Consider the following 27,716-nt stretch of genomic DNA (forward strand, 5'->3'; position numbering starts at 1 on the left):
ACGTCAGATGCGCTTGCGAGTGAACATGTAAAACATCGGCGAATCTCAAAAAGTGTCCGTTTATTGCGAATACTGCCACGGTAAGTTATACAATATTTTTTGTCATAAAGTGACATTTTGTTTGATACGTCTTTATAGAACAAAATTATTTAATAGTATTCAGTGACCTTTTAAGGATTAGGTCTATTTAGTAAAAAATAATTATAAAAGACAAACGACACTTATAATAATAGGTCTGTCTATGACTAAAGGCATATTCATTATTTTTGTTATTCTTAATATTGAACCTGTTTATTACTAAAATTAAAAAGTTTAAGTTGTAACTTTTTTGGAATATGCCCCTATAATATTAAGTTGTGTGGTATGTTAAGATATTTAGGGACACAGAGCCACACATCAGTGTATTCAGATCTGTGAATTTCTACAATTTATTGATCGATTCTCACCTTAATTTCCAACACGTTTTGATAAGATTTTATTAACCTGCTGTGGCTGTTTTTCCTACACCGTTTTACCGCACTCCAACCCGTATGCATCCGACAGGACACCCGCCCACTTAACATAATTGTATTGGTTTTTTATCAATACTTTAGCATCCTAATGATATCGCTTGGGAAGTTCTTGATATTTGACAATTTTCTCCATAGGCAGTCGTAAGATACGAGGTCGAAAGCCTTGGAGAGTTCCAGAATACATGCATATACAGGTGTTTTCCTACTTGTATAGTATTGAACAGTCTGTTTGAGGCATAGTATAGCTGTTTCCGTGGATAAGATTGGCTTAAAACCAAACTGGGCATCGTTAAGTATTAAGTACTTATCCAGCTGCTGGTCAATCAGACTGTCCAACACCTTTGCAATGATGGTAGCTAGGGATATAGGCCTGTAGTTGCTCTTTTCACTCGCATCTCCAGTTTTATTCTTAACAATAGGCACAACAATAGATTTAAGTAAATCCGCTGGAAGATACGAGTGACTCGGGCACAAGCTAAAAAGCATTGCTAGCACTCGCGGTAAGTGCTTACCAGCATGCAGCAAATCCTCTATACTTAGGCTGTCATGACCCGGCGACTTGCCTCTCTTTAAGTTGCGTATGACAGTAGCTACCTCCCTGGCCGTAAACCTAATAGGCATGTCTTCAGACCCCCCCACCACCTCCGGCCCACCAGACGACGTACCTAGGGGAGACCCAACCCTAAAGGTTCTACTAAATAGGTTGGCGATATCACCAGGATCACTAAGACCATCAATACTCAGCGGCAGACCCGACCTGGGATTCAACCTGTTCGTGGCTTTCCAAAAACTACCAAAATTCTTTGCGTCATGATGACTTGCAATGATGTCCATTTTTATTTGGTCCTTATTATTTTGGCACCATTTCATTTTACTTTTAAAAACCTTTCTACTTTCCACCATTTTTTCATTTAAATCACCATTTTTCGGTCTACCAAACAACGTCCAGGTTTGAAAATCCGAGCCTGTCTGTGTGCGTCCTTCACATGCTTATTCCAGCCCGTTATGTAACTCTTTTTGCGCTGTAATCCGTTCTTACAGTTACTTGCGATTGCACCTTCACAGAGTATATGCACAATTTCCGCATAAATATTGTCTAAAATAGTTTCATGTTCCTTAATTCTACTTCTAGTTTTACTACATTCAGTAAATTCTAAGGGAAAGTCTACATTTTTCAAGAGATCATTGCAATAATTGCTATATAACTCAGTCTGCTGCAAAGCTCTGTCACCCCATTTTACTTACATTTAGGAAGTGCAGGTGCAACTTAACTTAAGATCACACTTTATAATTAGAGGTAAATGGTCCGACCAAGACACGTCATAGAGCACACTAGCGTCCCTAACAGTGTTCCACGCCGCGTCTGTCACTACGCAGTGATCTAACCAACTAGTAGAACCATCCTAACTAGCACACTAGTGGAAATATCAGCCTATTTGGCAACTGTTAGCTGTACAGTAGTGCTTTAGGGGTTGCGAAAGTATCTTTAAGTTCAACTATTGCTTCCGTAGCTGCTCATAGCTGTAAATATCACTAAAGGCAGCAGAAACTGAACCAAATGTCACTCTAGGTTTTACAAGAGATCATTCTACAACCCATTTGTAGCCTACATCTTTAAAAGAGAGTTCAAACAATTATAAAAAGTTTCTATTGCCGCTGATGTACGCGTTAGAACTGCATAAAGACTCTAATTGTAGACTTTTTAACGGAACTGTTTAAAAGATATAGGTATTTATCACTTTTCTGCCACTAAAGGTTTCATTGCAGAAGTGATTTGTTCTTTTGTGCTGACTTAGGTAGGAATTTGATCCTCTGTTCTACTTATAGCCACATTAAGGCTCCACAATAGAAGCAGGAGGTTATAGACATTGCCTGCTCATTTGGATACATTCTGTTATTTTATTCACAAACACAAGCAAAGGTCCCGTAGATTTTGTTTTCTCAATTACTGATAACGAATCAGTTACTTGAATAAATAGAATAAAGACTGTTATTTACAGCCAGTTTCTTCATCAAAAGTTAAAGCCAAAGTAAAAGTCAAAGTAATGTCTAAAGTAAAAGTTACGGTCAAATTCAATTTTTCTATTAGTTTTGCTGTCACTTTAGCCTTGAAAAATCGTATTTGACCGTTACTTTTACTTTAGACATTACTTTAACTTTAACTTTTGATGAAGAAACTGGCCGTAAGACTGAAAAAAATAAATACATTCAGATTTTTATAACATTGCATTTTAATTTAATACCCTATGTCCAAATAACTTTCAGTATGACAGTGTCTTATTATTTATTGTGTCTACGGAATTATTTCCAATATGTGTCATAAACAGACTTAATTCTTAAAAAAGCATAGAATGGCAAACATAATTTTGAAATAAAGTGACTTAATTTGAAACTACTTTATATTTTATGTTAAAATATATATAAAAAAATACTATAAACATTTTGCATTGTCATTGTGATCTCAAAAGGCTAATCCACAAATCTGGTAAAAATCAATAGTAAGCCATTAAAAACGGAAGAGATATATTAAGATGTATTCAGTAATATAATTTTTTGATGACGATTTTGCTCATTTCCCAAAAATTGCATTTTTTGGATTCGGTCACTTTCATTCTAAGGGTGCGATACGTTCTCTGACGTTCATAATTTAGCCTATGTACGTAATTTAAAAAGTTTTGCATGATAGGGTTGGGAAGCCGACCCCAACATAGTTGGGAAACGACTAGGCAGATGGATATAACAAGATTAGGACCATTTATTTACAGTTGGAGAAGAATTCTTTTTGATCTTTTTAGGTGCGATAAGGATAGTAGCGAACATTATTAACAAAAGACAAACGACCATAAAACTATTCATTCATTTTAATATGTACAATAATATCAACAGGCTTCCTAACTTTAACTTCATCTGAATCCGAGTTATTGACTGATGCGTTTTTTATTTCTTCTTTGGGAGTCATTTTCACGAACTTCTTCTTTAACTTTCTTCTATGTTCCTTCTTTTGAGCTCTTTTTGGGAATTCCGGTATTTCTTTTTCTGTAGTAGTTTCTACTTTTTGATCTTTGAACTCCTGATCTGGTTGTTCCTCCATTTGTTCGGTTTTGGGCTTAGGTCTAGGCTTAGGTTTGTGCTTTCTCTTGTGCTTTTTTGCTCTTCTCTTCTTTTTAGGAGCCTCTTGTTTCTCTGTTACTTCATTCACCGTTGTTTCTGGCTCGGTTTCATTCTGAAAAAGATTTCATATTTGTTTATGTTATTTTGATTTAACTCTTATTAATAGATTTTGTTTAACCTGGATCATACTCGTAATAATATTAGAACACTTAGAACATAGAAACGCAGTATTTGTGTACCAAATCTTCAGAAACACGTCAATTATAGTCCTCCCCACCTTTTACAAACCAAATAAACTTTATGACCGTTCTGTATGTTAATCTAAACTACCATTCAAATCCAACGCCTAGTAAGCACCCTTGTTATTGATTGGCCGAATAGTTTTTTCAATCCAACCTACATACCTACGGAAGACCCAACAAATTGGTTAATATGTGCATTTGAAATTCTTCTTGTGATTTCTACGTCTCATAAAACAAAGTCCATAACTTCTGTTAAAGAAATTTGACCAGTAAAATCCAAGGATGTGTGTAAAATGCCTTTATTTTCAGCATTTCTTAGTTCTTTATTACCCGATAATAGTTCTTTAGCCGTTGTTAAACTTACTTCTGTTGTGATACCACTGGCATCGAGCGCAGCCACAGGATTACGGTGAGCTAGTTCGGGCTGGTTAACATGGGCAGATAAATCGGGTTCTTCTTTTATTTCTTTCTTTTTCTCTGTCTCGTTATACATTCTTCTATGGATATTTATAACTTGGTCGGCAGTTGTTCTAATTTGTTCGAGTAACTGGTTCATCGCACCCTACAAAATGTATTCGGATATTCTGTTGTGTCTTTTGTATTGTATTTTTAATTTTCAAGAAGATTGTCAGCCTCTGAGATCATGACTGATTTTAATTCAATCTTGAGATTTTTCAATATATTTTAAATTTAGATTACATATTACAGTTACTCGTCTAAACTCAGAAAAGTCGAGAATACAAACTGATTGGCAAAATTATATTCATATTTTTGTGTTTTCATGAATTCCGCTGTGGTTTAAATATTTACAGCTAATACACTCAAGCCCCCTATAATAGCTAAATTTTATGAACTGACACTGATTTCACTATCATCATATTTTAAATTATAGTATGCTAACTGTAGATTAATTACAAAATTGATAGCATATTCTAATACGTAAAGAGTTTTGTTTGGCTGTATTCTGATACTAATTTGTGGCTGTAAACTATGAATCGCACAGTTCTTAATTTTAATCATTTTCCTTAGCAAATAGTTGTTTCTATTACAATGCCCTTTCGTTTGTCTAAGAATCAACATTCTTCAGTATAGTTATTTTGTGTGTTATTAATATATTGGGGGAACTTAAAAATTAAATTAATTGTTACCTGAATATCTGGTTTTCTTTCCATACTGTTAAACCAGTCCCCGACTGCCGCAAAATGTTTTTCTGCATCCACCTATAAAATAATACATTGCATTTAAGTTAACTTTCAACTTAACTTTGAAAGAATTGAAGATGTTTTCCTTAAGTTTTTTGTATATTTTTTACAATATTAAATACTTAATATTAAATTAAACCAGCTCTTTTTACTATATTATTATAGATAGTATAGGTAAAAAAAAACTCACTTCATCGATATAGTAGTGATTTGTCACTAATACAGCTACTAAAATTGCTTGAAATGAAACTAAGCACAGATGCATGTTATCGGTCCGTGTGTTCTGTGTAATATACAAAACTATACTGGCTGGCTTGTTTTGATTTACTCACTCATTACTTTGGTGAACAATCGATGTTTAGTATAAACTTGGATAAAGCCTTTTTGGTCGGAAATGTTGTAGAATACGGAAGGTGTATTTTTTCTCCATTTTGGCAGCCTTTTAAACCTGATCCCTTCATCACTGCCTGCATGCTTAGTTAGTACATTATAGTCTATCGAGCGCAGTGGGGCTCACCAGGGCCAAGGCCTGCCGGGGCTGCGGAATTGTTCGAAAGAGTTACCGCGGCCCTTGGTTTCAGAAGGAACGTGATGGGTTTTAGTCAGTAAGAGTCGTTTGATGATTTCCATGAAAAGTTGTAGACAGTAGACCGAAAATTACTTTTTTCTTAAATATGGTGATGATTTCCCATTAAAAATAGTAGTATAGTAGACCGATTTTCTTCCCTTAAATATGGGCCATAGCTTTAATTAAGCTGGGAAGTGTGTTCATCACCGTTTCTCCTTCTCAGTCACAAATCTAGGAAGCGGTGAAACAGGGCGTTTTGGACCTTCTCCAATGTAGTACCTATTTGACGTAAAAAAGTGCTTATTCAATTAGCCTAATTTCAATTAACATATATTATATAACTTTTACTTTGAATATAGCAAACTTTGGTGTCAAAACATTGGCAACGGCGCCTAAAAAAATAATAATAGCAATCAGTCCTCTTTACCCGTTGCATGTCGGAGCGCAGATAGGTATACGCGAGACACAATTGATTTTCTATAGTTTTATAATTAGCGACATACAATCCTTTTAAAGCAAAATAATGACGGTTGTTCACGTGCCACGACTCAAAACATTTTGAGCAGGTGAATGAAAATATCAAACAGAGTTGGAATGACCATTAATGGCGCTTGCTCAAGGCGGATTGGCGGTTTCAGGCTTTAAAAGCCTAGGTTTCTTCAAGATGCTTTCCTTCGTCTCGAAATCAAGTACCTAATTTAAGTCAGCGGTTACCTATTATTTAATTTAAGTAAGGGTCAATATACTTAGGAAATATATTTCAGTTTGAAAATGTATTTTGGTATTTGGCTTGTTTGGAATCGAATCGAGTGTGTGACTCGATCTTGAGAAGCTGGTGCCTTAACCACTCGGCCACCATGACTATAACCTTGCCTATTAGTAGATAAGAATGCGTTTTTGCTGAATTTTCAGTGCAGCCACCTGAAGAAAAATACCGTTATGTAGATGCACAGTCCAGCCTAGCTTGTACGAGTCTAGCCTAGACGGATATAACCAAAAAATATTCCACAAGCTACCTCAGAACAACCCGTATTTTCCAATCAAGAATACACCGTATAACCTTTCTTATAAGGTTCATTTTGCAATAGATATAACGAATATAAGTAAGCCAACTAAATGTTGGTCATTTTAACACATCACGTGACCCAATTAGCAGACCAGTACTAATTTATATTTATTTCATCTGATTCTGAATTCAATCACCTGTAGGTAAATTGGGGGCATTGATAAATCATATCACTACACACATATTGGATGTTACAAAAAAAACTTAAGCATAAAAGGGAATCCCCCCTTTGTATGCCGCCTTATAAAGAGGATAAAAATATCTTTCATAAGTCGACTGCATTTCATAATATGTATATATATTGTACATACCTAAAAAAATATTACCACTACAAGAGTATTTTATTCTGCTTGAAGAAAGAATTTAACAATACCAAACAAATATTTTTTTCTTTTAATTACTTCACTTACTTATACCTACTTAATATTTTTACCAGTTCTTTAAAATATTTTTAATTTTCTATAAGTACAAGTCAACTCCTTACAAAGATCATCTGAAAGAAATTGCAAAATAATGTTTGTATCATTCTACACAAATTCCTATTGGGTATACAATAAAGGTATACAATAAATAATAGCTATTTAGTAGTTTTAATTTGCATATGTATAGGTTTATTTTAAGTGTTCTATAAATATGTGAACATTAATTTATGTTCAAAATAAAGAAATATTTAATCCTATATTCCATTCTATGACACAAAATACACTAGCTGGCTACAAATATTCAGCAATGCTGTTGGAGGCACCATTCGAATACACAATAGGTTCATCAGCCCATTGAACTTTTAGGTTCGAATCAGCAAGAATTTGCACATAGGGGAAAGTGGTATAAGATGGGGTCGTGGGGTAAGATGGGGATTGCGAAAAAAAGAATGTTCCAAACATGCTTTGAAATTACTACTAACGTCATCTAATGGCCTTTTGAGTAAGTTATTCAGTGGCATTCATATCATGGCAGAAAGTGCGTGCATTGAGATTTCGTAAGTAATTTATTGATTTTGACACTTTTTATCTAATATTTCGATTAAGTGATCTACGTTACTGTGTGAAATATGTGACAATAAGACGGATGAAGTATTTTTTTCGTAAAGTTGACATATTTTGCCAATTTATGAGCAATGTTTTAATCGAGTAGCTTTGGTTTTCTAATCTCAAAAAAAATAAAGTTTGGTAAATTGTCGTTTGGGGCATGATGGGGTACAAACTGCCATACTTACGGAATCTCCATACAAAGCTGAACTAGTAGAAAGACAAAGAAGTAACAAACTGAAAACGAAAAATAAGAAGACACAGAAGAAAACCAATAAAAAAACTAGAAAGCCAGCCAAAAAAAAAATGATGAATCTTAGAGTGACACTGAGGATACTGAATGTTAAATACTGTCAGGGTTTGTATTCTCAATCTACTGAAGGATAGATCACTTGTCAGTGGTGTGGAAGATGGGCGCATTGTCCATGTGCAGGAGCTGAAGACGATGATGATGAGGCGGTACATATTTGTCCCGATTGTGGCGACAGTGATTGATTTAATGCACCCCACAATCATACCCCCATCTTGCCCCATTGGCGGGGGCAAGATGGAGAAAGGCACAGTTTTGAAAAAAAAATTTTTTTTCATAAGAAGATTTAAATTTTTGAGTTATTGTTGATTAGAATATAAGAGAACTAAGACTGATTGTTTCTCAATTAAAGTTTCTATTTCGTATAATAATTTTTTGTTTGTATTTCAGCCACTTTTCCTTAAAGGCCCCATCTTATACCACTTTCCCCTATTGTCACATACACAGCGCCACCTACAAAACATATCACGGAAAAATACAAAGTCAATGCTATTTATTATTTTTGAAACATCTATACTAGCTAATATTATAAAAACCGGCCAAGTGCGAGTCGGACTCGTGCACGAAGGGTTCCGTAAATTACAGTTAAATCAACCTATCTCAAAAACTATAAGAGATACTTTGATCAAACCAAAAATCGTTGAAAGAGTTAATTAGCATGCATCACCTCTATTTTTTTTAGAATTTTATACCCTGTAGTTATAAAAATAGAGGGGGGGGGACATACTTTTTACGACTTTGAGAGCTGATATCTCAAAAACCGTTCACTTTAAGAAAAATGTTTTTTAGAAAACTTTATATCATTTTAAAAGACCTTTCCATTGATACCCCACACGGGTATGTACATCGAAAAAAAAAATTTCATCCCTCAGTTACATGTATGGGGGGCCCCACCCCCAATTCTTTTTTTTACTATTTAGTGTCATATTTTTGTAGCGGTTCATACAACACATATTCCCATCAAATTTCATCACTGTAGTACTTATAGTTTCCGAGTAAATCGGCTGTGACAGACGGACAGACGGACAGACGGACAGACGGACATGACGAAACTATAAGGGTTCCGTTTTTGCCATTTTGGCTACGGAACCCTAAAAAGAGGAAATAATAGTTTCGTTTGTTTGTAATGGATAAACTGAAAAACTATTAGACCGATTTTAAAAAATCTTTCACTGTAAGAAAACTTCACTCTTCCCGAGTAATATACATTTAATCCCGGTACCGATTTGGCTTATTTTAGTTTTAAAATGTTTGTAGAGGTCCAGGGAAGGTTTAAACGATACGAAGTTCGCGGAATCATCTAGTCTTAAAAATGAATTGCTGTTCGTTAGTCTCACTAAAACTCCGGAATGGCTGGACCGATTTGGCTTACCTATTTTGGTTTTAAAATGTTTGTAGAGGTCCAGGGAAGGTTTAAACGATACGAAGTTCGCGGGGTCAGCTACTTGGTATATAAAAATGTAGATCTTAAAAATATGTACCTACAGTGCGCTATGTTTTTTCTATAGTGACACGTAAAATAATATATCTTTTTTATTAGATATAACTCTTCCATAAGGGGGTACTGGAAAAGATTTCTTAAAGAATAAGAAATAAGCACTACCTTCGTACTTGATTGCTCTATTTTGTTTCTTGTCTCATAAATAGTACATACCTAAACAGTTAAAAAAATCTCATTAACTGTGTAGATAAACTGTTAAAAAAATAAATAAATAACGTCATCAAGAAGGTCAAAGGACTGTGAAATAACTGTAAAAATATAACAGTCCTACGATGTTTTCTTATTTTGATCCTTCCCGGTCATTGACAGCCAGGTTTCACGCCTAACTGGTAATTATATCCCCATCTCTTTTACACAAGTACAACTTACTATACGTGGGAAAGAGAAAACAAATAGAAACGGTACATCTTTCTTATGGTAGCTGAGTTCAGAGTCAAGGACGATTGCACTCGGAGAGAACGAGAAAGACATATACAAAAGATAAGGATAAAGATATGGTCTCAACTTGGACCAAAAAAGATTGTCGAAGTCGATGCTCGTGCGCACAACGCGGCATTTGAATTTAGAGTTCCACGTTCTTTTTTCGAATTTAAATGTCAAGTGTTATAGCGTAATAAATATTTTTTGCTATTTTTCGCGTGTGGCAACATTGGAATTTTATTAGATAATGTATACGTGTTTTCAGTCAACGGTGAATTGAGTCATGGATTGTCGCATGCCAGTGAAAAATCGTGATTTACGATAAAGTTAAATAAAAAAATAAAATAACTTTTTTTTAACTGTGATTGTGTGAGTTGGCTGTTTGATAATACTGGGATATTACAAACAAGGTAGGTTGACAACAAAATATTTATTTAAACAGAACAGCTACCGTGTTCCAATTTCGCCGGTACGGTATTTATTTAAGAACTTAATAAGTTAGATAATTATTCAAATATATTATAAAAATCAATAAAAACTTTTGGTCCTTTATCCTTATTTTTTATGAGAATGAAAATTGTGTCTAAATAATAATACATAATCATTAAATGCTAGCGTCCTAAAGCAACAGTTATTTATGAAAATAAAATTAATTAAATAAAAACCTTTTTACTAAATTCAACGTTATCACATAACGTTACCTAGGTATAAATGAACATATATGCTTATAATTCTACTAGTAGGTAATTAGTTATTAATTTCTTTAATCGATTTTATACACGTCACACTTTTTACATAATAAGTTTAAAGAAAAAGAAAATACCTACAGTTACTTACGCTCAGTTTTGTTAAAATTAATGATCATTCATACTTTACTTTTTATCGTTTGGACATCTTTGCCAGTCGTTACGGTTCGTCAGAAGCTAGTAAGTTCGACACCAGTCTTACCAAGCGGTATTGGGTTACCCGGGTAACTGGGTTGAGGAGATCAGATAGGCAGTCGCTCCTTGTAAAACACTGGTACTCAGAGCATCTAAATAGACTAGAAGCCGACCCCAACATATTTGGAAAAAGGCTAGGCGTGTGATGATTATTCGTCGTGCTAAGTTATATTATGCAAAATTATGTTACTTTCATAAAATGGGTCAACTATCGGTACTTTTAATACCGCAGACCACAAAATAGTTTATGTGCTCGCAAAAACTTGAATGCAAATGTTATTGCTTCTTGCTTTATTATTTATGGCTAGTGGTTATATTCAAATTAGTTTTTGAACTTAGGAAGTATAGTTATTTAAACAAACCTGAAATACGATGTATAGTAAGGTTAAGCAACGCTTCAGTCGGTCCGTAGATGGGTGACCATACTGTCATGTAAAGTTCACCGTTTCGGATGGCATGTAAAATTGGTGGCTCCCGACTGTCATTTGAACATCTTTGACAGTCGTTACGGACAATGAGACGCCAGAAAGTCTGACAAACAGTCTACTAAAGGTACTTATCGTTTTGCAAAAGCAGTCGTTCCATGGTAATACCGGTACCCAACTTCATCTGGGTATACTAAAAGCCAACCCTCGCACAGTTGGGAAAAGTAGGCAGTTGAGGTACCTACTGTTTCAATATTGTTTACCCTATATTTAATGCATAGCCCGTTTGGGCAGGAAATGCAAGCCTATATTGATACTGGCTTAATAATGCAGATATGAACCCTGGATTAATTAGAGTTAGGTAAACTGTGTGCCTACAAATATTAAACATTCCATGTTTATTGCATTTACATTTGTCTAATATACCCCTAAAATTACGAGAATTTTGCTAAAATAATTAGTTAGCAGAGGTATCAAAGTATTAAGTTTTATTTTTTTAACTGTAATAAGTTATAGCCGTAGGTACATACAAGCTTCTGTTCTCAAGCGTCCTATGGGTATTACTCCCCATACGACAAAAGGTATCGTAAGCTATTCTGATTATTAACCATATTACTGTCAAGTATCATCAATAACCTTTCGGCCGTTTAAGCGTAATAGGTACTAGAGCACTCTAAACATCCACAAATTATGAAATTAGCGCGATTCCAAAATTAAATCATCATCCTCCGAGCCTTTTTCCCAAACTACGTTGGGGTCGGCTTTACAAGGAGCGACTGCCCTATCTGACCCCCTCAACCCTGTTACCCGGGCAACCCAATACCCCTTGGTTAGACTGCTGTCAGCCTTACTGGCTTCTGACTACCTGTAACGACTGCCAAGGATGTTCAATGACAGCCGGGACCTACAGTTTAACGTGCCATCCGAAACACAGTCATTGGCGTCTAAGATATACTTAGAAAGTACATACAAACTTAGAAAAGTTGCATTGGTACTTGCCTGACCTGGAATCGAACCCGCGCCCTCATACTCGAGAGGGAAGGAAGAAATCACAGAAATCGCAGGCAAATAAATAAATTGTTAACATTTTGCAAACGTACAATATTATTTTGACATATTTACCTACTTTTATTATTATACTTTATAAGCAGTAAATTGTATGTCAGAACATAGGTACGTATAACAAGTAATTAAAATGTTATTTTTGGTAATCGCTGATACGATCAAAATTTTTTGGTCTCACTATATAAAGTACCTACTAGCTTCCGTCCACGGCTTCGTCCGCGTAGAATTCGGTTATATCGCGTTTCCAAGGGAACTCCTCCAAAGTCCGTTATAAAAACTATGTTCTTTCTTAAGGTCAACTCTATCGTACCAAACATTTAAATCGGGGCCCGATTCTCCTAAGTTAATAATGTCAAAATCGAATAGAAATCGAATCGCAATATGATCGCAATAGCAGTTTTAACCAAATCGGGCATTCTGCTACTAATAAAAGACCAATCGTATTCGATTCACATTTGATTGGTGTGCGATTGGTCTGCTATTTTGGTGATTTTGGTCTATACGGTAGTTTGCTGTACAATCATTTTGCAATCGTAAATCATTCAGACAGAAAAGGATAAAAACGTTTATTTCAAAGAAAAAATTGCGGAATGCCACATACGCTTCAATCGTAATCGAGTCGGGATTGGATCTCAGTCGAATCGAGTCGAACATGAATCGTATGTTGCTTAAGTAAAATTAGGAGAATCGGGCCCCAGTTTGGTGGTTTAGACGTGAAAGCGTACCTAACAAACAGACAGACAGAGTTACTATCGCATTTATAATGTTAGTAGGGATTAAGATCGATTTTATTTTATAATACAAACATATTTATACATATAAACATAACAGGTACCTATGGTAATATGTATAGGTACCTATGGTAGATATAAGAAATGAAAATTATCTCTCATAAGTACTGGTTTTTACCCAATAGGTAGAAATTATAATATTACATCAAAGAATATTTTTGAGTTGATTAACATATAAAACGACTATTGCTTATTTTTATATACACTATCATTAAATCAGTCTGATACTGATAAGAATAGCCCAGATTTATTGATAAATTGTTATAGATATGCCCCAAATTTTTGTTAATCTTTTATGATTAAAATCTACTGTTGTGATATTTTTGTCTGACAACGGTAAAATGTACTCTAGCAAAAGAAGCAATAATGTTAAATACTGCAGTTTCTTCGGACTTCGGACACCAATTAAATAACTTAATAAATCGTTATTGTAACTTAAATTGTTGAAAATAATTAATTTCGACGCGATGGGAATTTATTACAAATTTTATACTCTTTTAAAAGACATCTGCTTCTTATAGTTTCTTCCTACACTCACATTAATTACCTATAGCCTATGCCATAAAATTAAGCTTTCCGGGGATACTGTAGCTTCCCAAAAGTGAAAGAAATTTTAAATACTCGGGCAATTTCAACAGTAGAAGAAAGTTTTAGAGCCTTTCAGTACAATTTTTTTTAATATTAAAAAAAGTATTTCTATAACGATTTATCAAATTTTCATATTATGACGTATTACACTGCTTGCCACGAAACTGCCGTTTACACAAGTACCTACAAGTGGTCAGTGACTCGCAACAGGTTGTGACGTCACAAGTACCGCTATCTTACTGCTCTATAGCTTACTTTGTATGTTTGTAGTTATGCCGTGATGGTGTGTCAGTTTGTGATGTAATTTTTGGTAAGGTTTCATATGCAAAGTACAATTTAGGCCATAGGCATAAAGTATGTAGCATAATCTCTGACTACAGGATATTTATATAACCTTCAAATGAAAAGTAATTAACTTATCATCTAGGACAATGACTGGACAGACCAATGACTGAGTATAAATGAAGAAAAACATTTTGAGGACACCAAGACTTTGATAGGTCTGAAAACCAACCCGCCGCAAGAAAGCGTGGTGATTAGCGCTCATTCCTTCTCCGTATAAGAAGAGAAATGTGTCCTGCAATGGAACAATACAAGGGCTGATGATACTTAAGTACATTTTTTCCCCAAATATAACCGAAAAAGATAATAATGTATGCTCCAAGAATGTCATTCATTACAATTTTTACAAAAAGATCTTTAAAATCGATAAGCAATGTCTCGACAAAGAAACAAATGAAGCTAGCAAAGCAAAAACCTGGGCAATCGTGCAGAAATGTGGAGACAGCACATACCGTTGTATGCGTCATCAGTTTACTATGAACAAGACGCATACTTGTAAAATAGTTCGATAGGATAATCATGAATATCACAACTGGTAATTGTAAGAGCTGAAATAGGGTTTGAGGGTTCCGTACTTCCAGGTTTTGGTAGGTTCTAGTAACCAGTCCAACTAAGGGGTAATGGGTTGCCCGGGTAACTGGGTTGAGGAGGTCAAACAGGCAGTCGCTCAATGTACCTAAATAAAACAGCGGTACCTACTCAGCTGCATTCGGTTAGACTGGAAGCCGACCCCAATATAGAATGTTCATTTTCCATAATCTATTAAAATTTGTGTCTTTAATTTCGGTTGAATATAGCAGAAGAAAATAATCTACACTAACATTAGATGTTCCCCGTGGTTTCGCCAATAATGTCCTTTCTCAGACATCCCATCGTCGGGTTTATCTATTCTCAATGCACCCTTAGATAAAGAACTCATTGTATGCAAAAAGTCTATTCTGTTTCTAGGATCAGCTTATAGTGAATCATACTTAATAATGTCTTTCGTTCTAATCAGTTCCGCCGTATTTTCCAAGAAACAATGCAAAACTTTCTCCTTTTTTACGGCAATTCTCAAAAATGTCTTGAATAGAATCTCTATAGTATGCGTCACTGATCTTCTGTTTAAATGTGTTATACATTCATTGTTCGTCTTTGCTAATATCACAGATCAATTAAAAATGAAATAACACGCAGGTAGCAATATTATGATGAATGCGAAAATAACTCTATCTGTCCGTCTGTCGGGGTTTCACTCCAGAAGTACTGAACCGATTGTTATAGGTACGGATAGTCTAAGGCTAAGAAAGAAGTTTATTTTCTATCCGATTGCGAGAAGTAGTTCTCTCAGGAAGCAGATGAAACTACTGTTGGAAGCTCTTTTTGTGTGCATCTTTTTCGTTTATTTCTCCTGGAAGCTACATAGTTTTATAATAAAATTCCTGCAATACATTTAACCACAATTTACAATGAGCACTACTATAATTTTGGGCCGACTTCCATTACGTACTTAACCACAGAACTATTACCAGTTCCGAAGTACCGTTAGTACCGTTTTAATCATCAAAGGTACTATGAAATATCGTATTATAATATCTGGGATCTCCCAGTCATCTTACTTGATTGTCTTATGTTTCGTGTGTTCTATGAACTCTTGTGATTATTAATGTAACCGATCATGAACACAGTAAAGGAACCTAAATGACAGAAAACGTAATAAAATAAAAAAAATGTACAAAGGTGCTGCTTATTTCTATAGAAATCTCTTCCAGCTGACCCGTAGTAGAAGAGTTTTTAGCGTTCATTCATTAGATAGTAGCTAGGGGCATTTGAGTTGAATCTTTTCATCTATTCGAAATTATCCAGAATGTAATCAACGAAACAGCTACCGTCCCAGTCTCCAGTATTCCTCGATAAATGAGCTACATAAAATTGAAAGTCTTCAAATCAATCCAGTATTTCCTATAATTAACGCATTCAAGCAAGCAAACCAACTCTTCAGTTTTATAATATACTAGCGACCCGCCCCGACTTCGCACGGGATAACAGTATTTCCCCACTATTAAATGTATGTTATTAAACATATAAACCTTCCTCTTTAAATAAATAAAAAAACCGCATGAAAATCGGTTGCGTTGTTTTAAAGATTTAAGCGTACAAAGGGACATAGGGACGGAAAAAGCTTTATTTTATACTATGTAGTGAAGTAAACTAATGGATTTTGATATCAGTATCAGCAACTTTGACTTTGTGATTATTTAACGAAAACCGAAAAAGAAGATACTCGTAAGAATGGTCGGGTCACCTCGAATGCGAATTGGACTCGCACTTAACTATTTAAAATTATCCGATACAAATTGCTACCATAACTAAAACCAGTACATAATTGTAAAGTCTTTATAATATTCTATTGTGTTTATAACAATACCAAGACAATCATCATGATAGATAGCTTTCCTTTCGGATCCGCTTGCCTGCCGCGTGTAAACGTTTGGTGAAAACCTTACGGTCACATTTTCTGATTTCGAAGAGTTAAATTGTGGTTAAAAGAGAACTGAGCGATTAGCGGAGCGTAGGACGTCCACCAACAAGGTAGACAGACGACCTTCTAAAGGTCGCTGGATGCAGGTCGCCTCCAACAGGTATCTGTGGAGATCAAAGGGGGAGGCCTATGGTCAGCAGTGGACGTCCTATGGCTGAGATAATGATGATGAAGCAATTAGTGTGTTTAACTCTTATCATCATCAGCCTTTTTATCGTCCCACTGCTGGGTACAGGGCCTCCTTTCACATAGAGAAGGATTGAGCGTTAATCATCACGCTTGCTCAATGCGGGTTGGTACATATATTTGTTTTTACTTTTTCAAAACACATTAACTTTTCTGCATAGGTATAAGGCTCGTGCAAAAATTATGTATTTATAAAACTCTTATGGTGAGATTCCACCGTATTTGTTTGAGAACAAAAAATGATACGCTTCAGCGGTTTTACTGCTAGCATAAATTCGGACATGAAAACAAAAAAATAGAGACATTTAAGAAATGTTCGCACGCAATTTGTTATTTATTGCTAAAGCGAATAGACCACAAGATACATTTGTATGAGTCACAGTGCCGCACACCGGTGGAATCTTACCTTAAAAGTAATATTTAAACAAGTGTATAATAATAATTCAAATTAGTAACCTTGAAAAACTAAATTAATAAATCTAAAATACATATTTAAATTACCATAATCATTGTGAGGCATCTAACCAAAGAAATTGTAGAACTTACAATTTCTAGAAGCGACAATAGATACAGATTTCACTCTTAAACATACGCAGACACGCCAGAGAAACACAGATCTGTTGAAGCGAGAACATTTTCACTATCTTTTCGTTTCATTATAATTATGAATAAATCATAATTATAATGAAACATGCAGGACAGTTTTTTGGATGCCACAGTCGTGTCTAGAAGTTTCTAAGTCTGTGGCGAAAAAAGATCATTAGCATAAAAATATGTGCAAAATGAAATCTAGATACTTCTTTATATTATGAAAGTTGTTTCTCACGGCTTTCTCGCATCTTAAGAAAACTAGGTACATAATTTGTGTATCCTGAAATACAATCTATGTCATTTCCCAGGTGATTCTTTATCTCCAAAATTAATCTGAAGTGGTTCAGAGGTTTCAGCGTGAAAGCGTGACAGACAGACATAGGAATACAATATGTCTGACTGCATTGCATGTAGGTACATTGAGATTTTATTCCGACTAGCTTTTCCTACATGGTTTGAGGCACCTACGTTTCTGCAGACAGTATGGGCAAATTAGTCTAATTCGAGTGTTTAGGGCGTAAGCTTACTGGAGCTAAGCTACTATAGTGTTCGAAAGAGTTACCGTGGCCCTGGTACATGAAGGGCTCCAGAAAATATTCATGAGTGGGTACCTATTATTATGTAATATCGTAATTAGTCAGAACGAGTCTCATTCCTTTCGACTTCACCTACCGTGTGAGGAGTCATTAATGATATCAAACTCAACAGATAACCTTTTTTCGTACTGTGTATAATGCAATATTTTTCCTTTTAAATAGGCATTATAAAAATTAAGTGCAATCATGTGACAATAAGATCGCAGATATCGTCATCTGACATGTTTATTGCAATTGTTATTTATCTGATGCATCCTGCGTGTTATATAGATATGTAACCACATACATACGTAATTATACACAGGCATTGTGTATTTGACTATGTTTTATTGTAGATTGACATGCAAAACCATGTACCCATAGCTCTTGTAAAACTTTATGTCGTGGCTAAAGAAAAAACCTTTAGTTAATAATTTTGATGACTGAATATCATAGCCTAAAATCCTACCATATGGACAGATACATACTACAAAATACAAAAGTTAAATGTATTTTTTGATCATGATGAGTTCATGACCTATTGAGATATTTTTATTCTCAATCTATACCTACTGATAAAATAAACAGGAAAGTTTTTTGTATTTTTTTGTACGCTAAACTCCGAAGCAAGAGAACCAATTTGGAATATTCTTTCACTGTTGGAAAGCTATGCTCTTCCCATTAAACACAGGCTATATTTGTTATACGTAATATAATTTGGTAGGCATTCGATTTCCTGAATTAACTGTCCAAAAAACTAACTTTACCAAATAATACCTGAAATTGCACCATATTTCCTATATACAAACAAAGTATACCTATGTATATTTACTTGGAAATTTTACGGTTATTGCTAAGAGTAGTCGCGTTTATGGCGGTCCGTCGTAATTCAAAAGTTATGGTCACCATAACAGTAAGCAGTGAACGAATTCGCGAACTACGGGAATTTATGGCGTGAAGTGCTCCGAAATTTTGAAACGAAGGACATTTTAGTGTGGATTGTATAGAAATCTTTATTTCGTACTATAAAGTTTTGACAATGCACAATTTTCTGTCTATGCCTACTTCTATTATTTCTATGAAGCGGTAGAGTTTGTTTGTTTACTTGAAAGTACTAATTTGAGGAAGCAACTACAAAAAGAATTCTGCCTATCTCATAGTTCATTTATCGAGAAAAACTATTATGATCCCTCATCAAAATCATTTTTTTTTCAAATAGGCCTCTGCATGCTCCTATAAAACGTCACACTAGTTGCACGGTTCCAAATAGTTGGTCTCATGGAGAAGAGCCGGCAAGAAACTCCATAGACACTCTTTTAAAAAGTAATCTTTCTACAAACATTCTATTACATAACAATAGTAAGCTGATAAAATTATACAATGCATAAGACAATGCAGAAGGATTTTCCTATTCTTTCAAACTTCAGATGTCGATGTCAGGGAGACTATACGGCTACTATGTACCCGTGTGTGCAAAGGATTTGGTGACTGCGAAACTGCGGGTCGCAGCTTCTACACTACATAAATATGTATATGAGTGACAGGATATATTGTTTTTAAAATGGAATTTAAATATGGTTGTAGGCGGTTTGCTAATGTTTCCCTAGATTACTCCGTACTTGAATATTGCTAGTTTAAACCAGCTGAATTGACCCTAATTTTAATAGGCATTATGATGCAGGCGGTAACTGTGTCTATTTCTTTACTAGTACTATAACAATATCATCATCTCCCGAGCCTTTTCCCAACTGTGTTGGGGTCGGCTTCCAGTCTAACCGAATGCAGCTGAGTACCAGTGCTTTACAAGGAGCGACTGCCTATCTGACCTCCTCAACCCAGTTACCCGGGCAACCCAATACTCCTTGGTTATACTGTAACAATAATATAACACGTATTTTTATCGAGTAAACAGCTAGTGTTAGATACATATTTTAGTTAAGTAGGTACCACTGAAGACAAAATTAAAATTAAACGTTGGCACAGCTGTACTTATCAAATATATCAAAACATTGAAAATGGACAGACCTTGGAACTGTTGATATTCAAACTATTATTATATATTCTTGTAATTTACAACAAAAAAAACAATATGTGAAGTAATAGAATCTAATATTTCTGAGACACCGAAAAGGCGAATTACCTATAGCTTTATTCAGGCGTTAGAAAATTTCCTTTGGAACAATTAGTGCTAATTAGAGTTAATTATGAGACTTGGAAAATTTTAGGGCTGTTACGTAACTTATTTAGTTAAGAGGCTCATTCTATGTCTTAATACCACCAACAATGATTTTCACAGTGAAAATTACAGACATCGTAAAAATAAAAAGATATCAAAATTTGTAAGACTACTGCTATTATACATTAACAAAAATAATAAAACCATTAAACTACTCAAAACCCATCTAGAGGCTCTCATACTACCTAAGTTTGACTACCTACTGATCCAATTTGAAAAAATCTTTCGATTACTATAAAAAGCTGATACTTTTATCTCAGCCAATTCCCACGGGAAGCCGGTGAAACTGATTTCGGGAGCCAATGAATACATATTCATATTCATTTCAGGAGCAAGTTAATCATACTTCTGTTGAACAAGACCACCACAAATCTAACCAACCCTAAAATTCTTTATCTAATTAAATGAATCATCTCATTCCAGAAAAATGGCGCGACTAAGCATTCTCTTGCTCATCACCTGCCAATTAATCACCATCCCATCCATACGAACGGATGATGATAATCCCTTCTTGGACCTCGCGTCATCCTTCTTACAAAACATGGGTGATGGTGGTGGCAATAACATCAACGGTTTGGCAGCTATTGGCAATTTAGTTGGCAATCTGATGCAGGGAGATAATGCCAAGAATTTGGGTGCCATGTTTGGGCAAACTGGCAATGGCAATGCCGGGGATATGCTGTCAGGTAAGATTTTAAGAATATATTAATTTATTAGGTACGCTTTTTTATGGGAAATCATCAAATGAACCCTCCCAATGTGGGTAAGCAGCGTGAGGGAGTGTCAGACTCTTACTGGCTAAAACCCACCATGTTCCTTCTTAAGCCCTTTATGTATCAGAGCGCGTCTCGAATAAGCAACTAAATAGGTACCTACCTAGGTAAATTCTGTATAAAAAAATATAATAGGTACCTAAGGTACATTTACAAAGAAAATAAGGAGAATTACTTAAAGTTTAATATTATAATTTGCTTATCAGACGTAACAAATTTCAATTTCAAGTGAGCAAACAATGGATAAAAAGCCGGTTATTTTTCTTTGATAACAACAAAATAATCTTTAATTTTACGTACTTTGTTTCCGTTCACTGAAAACTTGTACAAATGAAATATAAGTTTAAATTCAGTCGACCCAAATCCCTTTCAGGTTTTAAACTAAACTACAACTTCCTAAAACAAATATCCCGATTCCATTTACAGGTCTTGGCAGTCTACTAGGAGGTCAGGATGGCAAAATAGATCCCGCAATCGTAGGTTCTATGATCTCCATGTTTGCCCAACAAATGGGCACCACAGAATCTCCGAAACCAGCTCGACAAAAGCGAGCAAGTACTGAAGGAGAACTCAACCTTGAGAGCATGATGAGCCTGGCCTCAGGACTCCTAGGAAACAAAAACGCCGGAGGAGTCATGCCCTTAATCATGAACGCATTAAGTTCATTATCGGATAACGAAGCACAGAAACGGGCAGATGACCACAAGGACCATGCTTCATTCCTCCCCCCATTTTTGGAGAAAGCCCACTTATACTGGGACATCTTTATTAACTCTGAGCTCGGTAAAACTATTTGGGAGAAGTCAGGATTGAAGAGGGGTCTCAAAGCCTTCACTGGACCCGATGGCAAGATCAGTTTCCAACAGATGTTCAAGAACTTTGAGAACCATTCGTTTAGAAGGCACTGGATTAAGGCAGCGGCGAAGTATTTGACTGATATGGTAGTCCACATTGCTAAGCCGGAGGTTTATTCCAGGTAAACAAACTTATTATACCTTAAACTGTGTTTAAAGGACCTATTGTGTAGTTCAAAACTTTTGCAGACATGTTTAGGAGGAAATTCAGTTGGGGATCCGAAATTTATTTATTTACTTATTGGAAAACCAACGGCTATACAAAACAATGTTGTAGACGTACATATATAAGACTAACTTATAAAGAAACAGAAAGCCAATTATAGGTTTTCACGGATAATAATGGAATAAGAAATATCTTTAATAACTTGATCATAGTTTTGCTGACATCGGTAATCCGCCTATATTTTCTGTTTGAAACTACCAAATAGAATTGAATATTAATCTAAGCAGTCCGTAGAAAAGTTATCCCAATTTTAAATGCAGATTATGTTGTCAGGTTTACGCAAAAGGTCCATTTTACCCTTTCTCTAACTTTTGGGACGATAATTCAATTTAGTAGTAAACTAGGCTGACCCTCTGTCGCTATAAGTAATTCGGTCTATTACTACTATACAATGGACAAACCTAAATTGCTATTTTCTGTACAAAGCACTAATTAATTGTTTTGTGGACAGCGTAATCGAAAATTTTCAAAGGACTAGTTTTCTGTTGCCCATTTGCAAAATTATAGTTCTAAACGTAATCATTCAAATTAGGAGATACCCCTTCATGCATGCTGCATGGGATGGCAAAAACAATAGAACTATTTTTAGTTAATAATGTAGCTGAAAAGCAATATTTTAACTCCAATATTACAAGCCGGGTTGCCCGGGTAACTGGGTTGAGGAGGTCAGATAGGCAGTCGCTTCTTGTAAAGCACTGGTACTCAGCTGAATCCCGTTAGACTGGAAGCCGACCCCAACATGATTGGGAAAAAGGCTCGGAGGATGATGATGATTACACGCATCTAAAAATAAAGAACTCATTGTAAAATGGAGTCCAAAATGTCCCCAGAACAATTCCTACGTCTGAAAACCCCTCAAAATAACATGCAATCTCCTTCCAGATACCTCATCTCCGCCCAGTATATCACGAACAGCTTCCTGGACTCCCAGGGTCTGCCGAAGACCACCCACTTTGACGTGAAGAAGCCTGAGAAGTCTCTCACCACACTCCTGAACTACGTCCTGAAACATTACCTGGATATGGACACAGATGTTGCTGAATATGTTGTGCCGGCTGTTGAGTATGTTAAGGTATGTGGTGATTTATACAAAACAAAAGTATTTAGAGAAATATTTGTGTAGATAGAATAGTGATTGTGTATAGGAAGAAAAGACACCTGGATGACGATGCAGGTCAATAATCCCTTTACTTAAGGGCCGCCGTACACGGACTGCTCGAGCAGTTAGCGGCTGAGTGAAATACACGGACCGCTCGAGCGGTCGGCGTCGACTGCTTGAGCTGTCGGTTGTTGACTGCTCGAGCTACGACCCAACTGCTCGAGCAGTCAAATGAGAAAACAGACGCCGCGAGGCCGCAAAGGGCGGGGGGGAGAGGGAAGTCGGAGAGCTGTCGACTGCTCTAGCGCAGTCAACGGCTCGAGCAGTCGGTGTATGCCTCGCAACCGCTCGCGAGCGGTCGACGGCACGATGGAATTTCATCATGCAGTTGACGGCTTGAAGCGGTCGCGACTGCTCGAGCAGTCGTGTGTACGGCAGCGAATGAATGACTATAGTTCACTGCGCGGTCGCGGCTTTAAGCAGTCGGTCTCAATTGCTTGAAGCAGTCCGTGTACGGCGGCTCTAACTCGTATGGCGGAGCGGATGCAGATATACGCGAGACACAATTAATTTTCTATTGTTTTATCATAAGCAATTTAGAAGCTAGAAGGTCTCCAATTAATTAATAGCATTATTCATACCTTTAATACTCTTTCCAGCAAACCCTAAAAATGGCAGAAACCACAACGAAAACGATGTCTTCGCGAGGTGACTACCACGCGCTTGCTGACCGCCTGACTGACACTCTGAACTTGGAGGTCATTGAGCCTGTGCTGAGGGTCTACCGCGCTTACCAGCACTCTGTGAAGGCTCCTCACTGCCAGGAACATCTCATGTGCCTTGTCAATAGACATCATGATCAAGATAAGAAGGGTAAGTTGGTGAAGTTTTTAATACCTTTAAGAAATCGTAGTAGCATTCAGGCTCCTCATATTTATTTATAGGGTCATTGTCCCACAGTCAATAGAGTACACTTAGGTACTATTTTAGAGTCCTTCGACATCCAAGGTAATTTTTTGGTATGCTATGATCCAGGTAAAAACTGAAACTACTAAACTAAGGTTTCAAACAAAATTATTAGACATCATATAGGCACTTATATAAATAAAAAAACGCACTTCCAGTTATTTATATAATACACGAAATTGCATGACTACTTTATTCGCATCACATAATCGTAAAATATCGTAATAACAATTTGCACAAGTAGGTATGCATTCGTTGATTTCCGTGCTATGTAAGCATTTCTATTTTATTAGCCTAAATAAAAATTAAAATGCAATAAAAAAGTAGTTCACAGTTCAAACGTGGCTTATGCCTTTTCAGTTTAAGAAGTCAGTTCATCTTATCAAGCTTTCCCATTCTTCTTCTTCTTACGTATCGATGACATGATGTCTTATAGTGAGACTACACTTTTGTCAGCCCAATATGCCACAGCGAGAGCACGGCCGGGTGCGCTCATTAGGTCTTGCCGCGAGCAAGTCTCAGGGCACAGTGGACATGCGATGAGGTAGGACAAAGTGTTACGAAGTTTACAGTGTCACCAAGTACCTAACAGGGAAAAATTCTTGGATTCCAGGTCTCCCAGGCTTCAAGGCTGGTCTGACGAAGCTGAGTAGTTTAGCAGCATCGGCTGCCCTCAGCTTCCAGAACGGCAAAGGGTTCTTCGACTTGTACAACGCTATTCAGAATGATGTCAATTGCGAAGTAAGTTAATAATTTATAGAATAGAAATTACTCTCTGAACAAATATTTATAAGGGCCTTCTTGCTTGCTGGTTAGACGCGCTAATCTTAGGAGCTAAGCAAGCAAAGCTAGTGCAGTGTGTGATCATCACCATGACACAAAGAAAATATAAATAAACCATTTGTAGATATTTCTTTTTTATAATCTGAAAACCAAAAGATAGTTTCTTTGATTATAAAATATGTCGTTTAAGATACATATGTATTTAAGTAAATAGTAAGTAAATTGGTACCTACTGTTTCATCCTCCGAGCCTTTTCCCAAACTATGTTGGGGTCGGCTTCCAGTCTAACCGGATTCAGCTGAGTATCAGTGCTTTACAAGAAGCGACTGCCTATCTGACCTCCTCAACCCAGTTACCCGGGCAACCCGATACCCCTTGGTTAGACTGGTGTCAGACTTACTGGCTTCTGACTACCCGTAACGACTGCCAAGGATGTTCAATGACAGCCGGGACCTACAGTTTAACGTGCCATCCGAAACACAGTCATTGGTGACTAAGATATACTTAGAAAGTACATACAAACTTAGAAAAGTTGCATTGGTACTTGCCTGACTTGGGATCGAACCCGCGCCCTCATACTCGAGAGGTTGGTTCTTTGCCCACTAGGCCACCACGACTACTGGTACCTACTGTTTATTATTACTAAAATCAATGTTATTTTTCCAGGCGGCGTACCCAGCAGATTGTTCAGCCTTCCACGAACACGAATTGAAAGTAACCACAGAAGTATACCACAGTGAATTATAAGCCTTAGAAAATCTTTTAATTTCTAATCAATTATCTCCTGTACAATCATTTATAATTAGCATAATATTTGAAAAAGAAGAAGAGCATTAATTTGGTAATTAAAATGCTACTTTTCTGCTATATGCGAGACTTAAAAGAAATTAATGTACTTAAAGTATTTTTACTACAATTTAATCTTGAACAGTACAGTCGCGAGAAAAATTAATATATGCTCAATATAATTTATTCATCTCCATCGTATTTTAGGATATTAATTCACCTTCATTTTATTTTAGAGATAAGCACCACTTTTTTGTCATAAATTTTAATTGCACTCACTCATGCATCTCAGAAACTTATCATTCATTAAATCCACATTTTTATGTTGCATATTTCTTTATCGCACTCTAAAACATTCACACATTTTCCTTTATTATTATTGTAGAATATACGTAACCTAATTATTTTATGAATAATAATAAATATCGTGATACACTGCTTTTATAATATACACTATTTTAATTTTTCACTATAATTTAAGATTTTTATGAAATGATTTTAATTTTGTTTTCAGAATATAATATGATTATAATTTATTTCAATTTAGATTTAAAATGCACAGAATATGGTGTGGTTTATTAGAATATCTATCGGTGAAGCGAAATCAAATAAGTATTCCATTTTACGATGAAATTTTAAAATAATATATTACTAAAAAAATCCAGTATCCAATATTTTAATTAAAATCATTTAAAATGGAATATTTTAACAATGTACTTATATTAACTAAAGCTAATATTGATAGTTACTATTAAAAATTTAAATTAAGTAAAATAATTTTAGTTTTTTGCTGGACATTTTGGTGCTAAAAACTTTTATTGCATTTATCATCCTCTGTTTAACCAATACAAAAGGTTAACAGAAGATTGTGAATAGCTTTATAATATTATTAAAAATCTCGAATTATTATTTTGTATCGTTAACTTCATAAAAGAAATGAATTATCGTTTAATAAATGTATTTTTAAATATATGTTTCTAAATATTGTTTTTTTTACTTTAAGATTATTCATGTCTTCCGAAGATTTTCAGTATAAATGTAAATACATTCCACATGTAAGATATAAAAATAAAACATTAGACTGAAAACTCGTATTATTTATTTATTAAATGGAAGGCATATACTATGTATGCAAATTACAATCGTAGAAAAACTAAATTGCAAACAGTGAGAATTTAATTTTAGAGAATCATGCACGTAGGTGCGACCCTAATTAAGGTACAAAGAATGCATAATTTTATAAAACAGCAACAAATAAATCAAATATTACTAGGTACATAAAGTCTATTTACTATACATATACCTATGGACGGATTTTTCGAACATTGCTTAATGGACTCTTATTAAATTGTTTTATCATAATATAATCATAATTATTAATATAACATAAAAATTAACTTTTGCTGTTGACTGTACTACATCTAATATTTAAATTATTTAATTTAAATCTTTTTTCTTAGCACCTATTTATGTGCTTGTATATAAATAAGAAATATCATAAGAATCATCGTCAAGAGATACAATATTTTCCATTCTTCATCATTATTATTTAATATTTTTGATTATTATTTCATTCAATCGCAAAAAATACTACAAAGACTCACTAAGGTACAGAAATTAAATTAATGTCAGTCATATAAATTAAAATTATAAACAAGGGAATTAAAATTATTAAGAACATGACTTAGTACTTGACGTAGATAGGAACATAACTACATACCACTGATCTAGAGTCAACATTTTGACGCCGACTGTATCAATTGCCGAGCCGTGTAGCGACGGCTTAAGAATACATATGTCGCTACCCCTTCTTCCAGTGGGTGTCGTAAAAGTCGACTAATGGAGTATAAAATGCACCAAACACCAGTGCAAGAGAAGGAAAACTCGGAAAAAACCCTCTATCAACCCGTCTGGCCAGCGTGATAGCAGTAGGCTAAATACCTCTATGAGCAGCACAAAAAAGCCACGGCCCCTAGTTCCCGGCAGTCCCGCTATTCCCGGTCATGGT

The 27,716-nt window shown here is 35.4% G+C and overlaps 2 protein-coding genes across 2 annotated transcripts; one reads left to right on the forward strand and one right to left on the reverse strand.

The window, feature by feature from the left end:
- Positions 1-3,360: 3,360 nt before the first annotated feature.
- Positions 3,361-5,368, reverse strand: LOC110381091 (protein TonB). Its single transcript, XM_021341298.3, has 4 exons — positions 5,258-5,368; positions 5,014-5,085; positions 4,230-4,427; positions 3,361-3,735 (listed from the first exon to the last, which is right to left on the reverse strand). Exons 1-4 carry the CDS (start codon positions 5,330-5,332, stop codon positions 3,361-3,363), a joined length of 720 nt encoding a protein of 239 aa, XP_021196973.3. The 5' UTR covers positions 5,333-5,368.
- A 4,694-nt stretch (positions 5,369-10,062) lies between these two features.
- On the forward strand, positions 10,063-26,796 carry LOC110381098 (uncharacterized). Its single transcript, XM_021341304.3, has 7 exons — positions 10,063-10,370; positions 20,645-20,907; positions 21,421-21,970; positions 22,957-23,146; positions 23,833-24,046; positions 24,753-24,880; positions 25,589-26,796. The coding sequence occupies exons 2-7, from the start codon at positions 20,649-20,651 to the stop codon at positions 25,667-25,669; spliced, it is 1,422 nt and encodes a 473-aa protein (XP_021196979.2). The 5' UTR covers positions 10,063-10,370; positions 20,645-20,648; the 3' UTR covers positions 25,670-26,796.
- The last annotated feature ends 920 nt before the right edge of the window (positions 26,797-27,716 follow it).

The sequence above is a fragment of the Helicoverpa armigera genome, chromosome 21 (assembly GCF_030705265.1).
Source record: "Helicoverpa armigera isolate CAAS_96S chromosome 21, ASM3070526v1, whole genome shotgun sequence".
NCBI classification, from domain to species: domain Eukaryota; kingdom Metazoa; phylum Arthropoda; class Insecta; order Lepidoptera; family Noctuidae; genus Helicoverpa; species Helicoverpa armigera.

Bases quoted from the DNA above. Each gene is read 5' to 3' on its own strand.
- LOC110381098 (XM_021341304.3), top strand. From the start codon at position 20,649: ATGGCGCGACTAAGCATTCTCTTGCTCATCACCTGCCAATTAATCACC. The intron at 20,908-21,420 runs GTAAGATTTTAA...TTCCATTTACAG, and splicing joins TGCCGGGGATATGCTGTCAG to GTCTTGGCAGTCTACTAGGA. The intron at 21,971-22,956 runs GTAAACAAACTT...ATCTCCTTCCAG, and splicing joins AAGCCGGAGGTTTATTCCAG to ATACCTCATCTCCGCCCAGT.
- LOC110381091 (XM_021341298.3), bottom strand. From the start codon at position 5,332: ATGCATCTGTGCTTAGTTTCATTTCAAGCAATTTTAGTAGCTGTATTA. The intron at 5,086-5,257 runs GTGAGTTTTTTT...ATTATTTTATAG, and splicing joins ATCACTACTATATCGATGAA to GTGGATGCAGAAAAACATTT. The intron at 3,736-4,229 runs GTAAGTTTAACA...AATCTTTTTCAG, and splicing joins CCAGTGGTATCACAACAGAA to AATGAAACCGAGCCAGAAAC.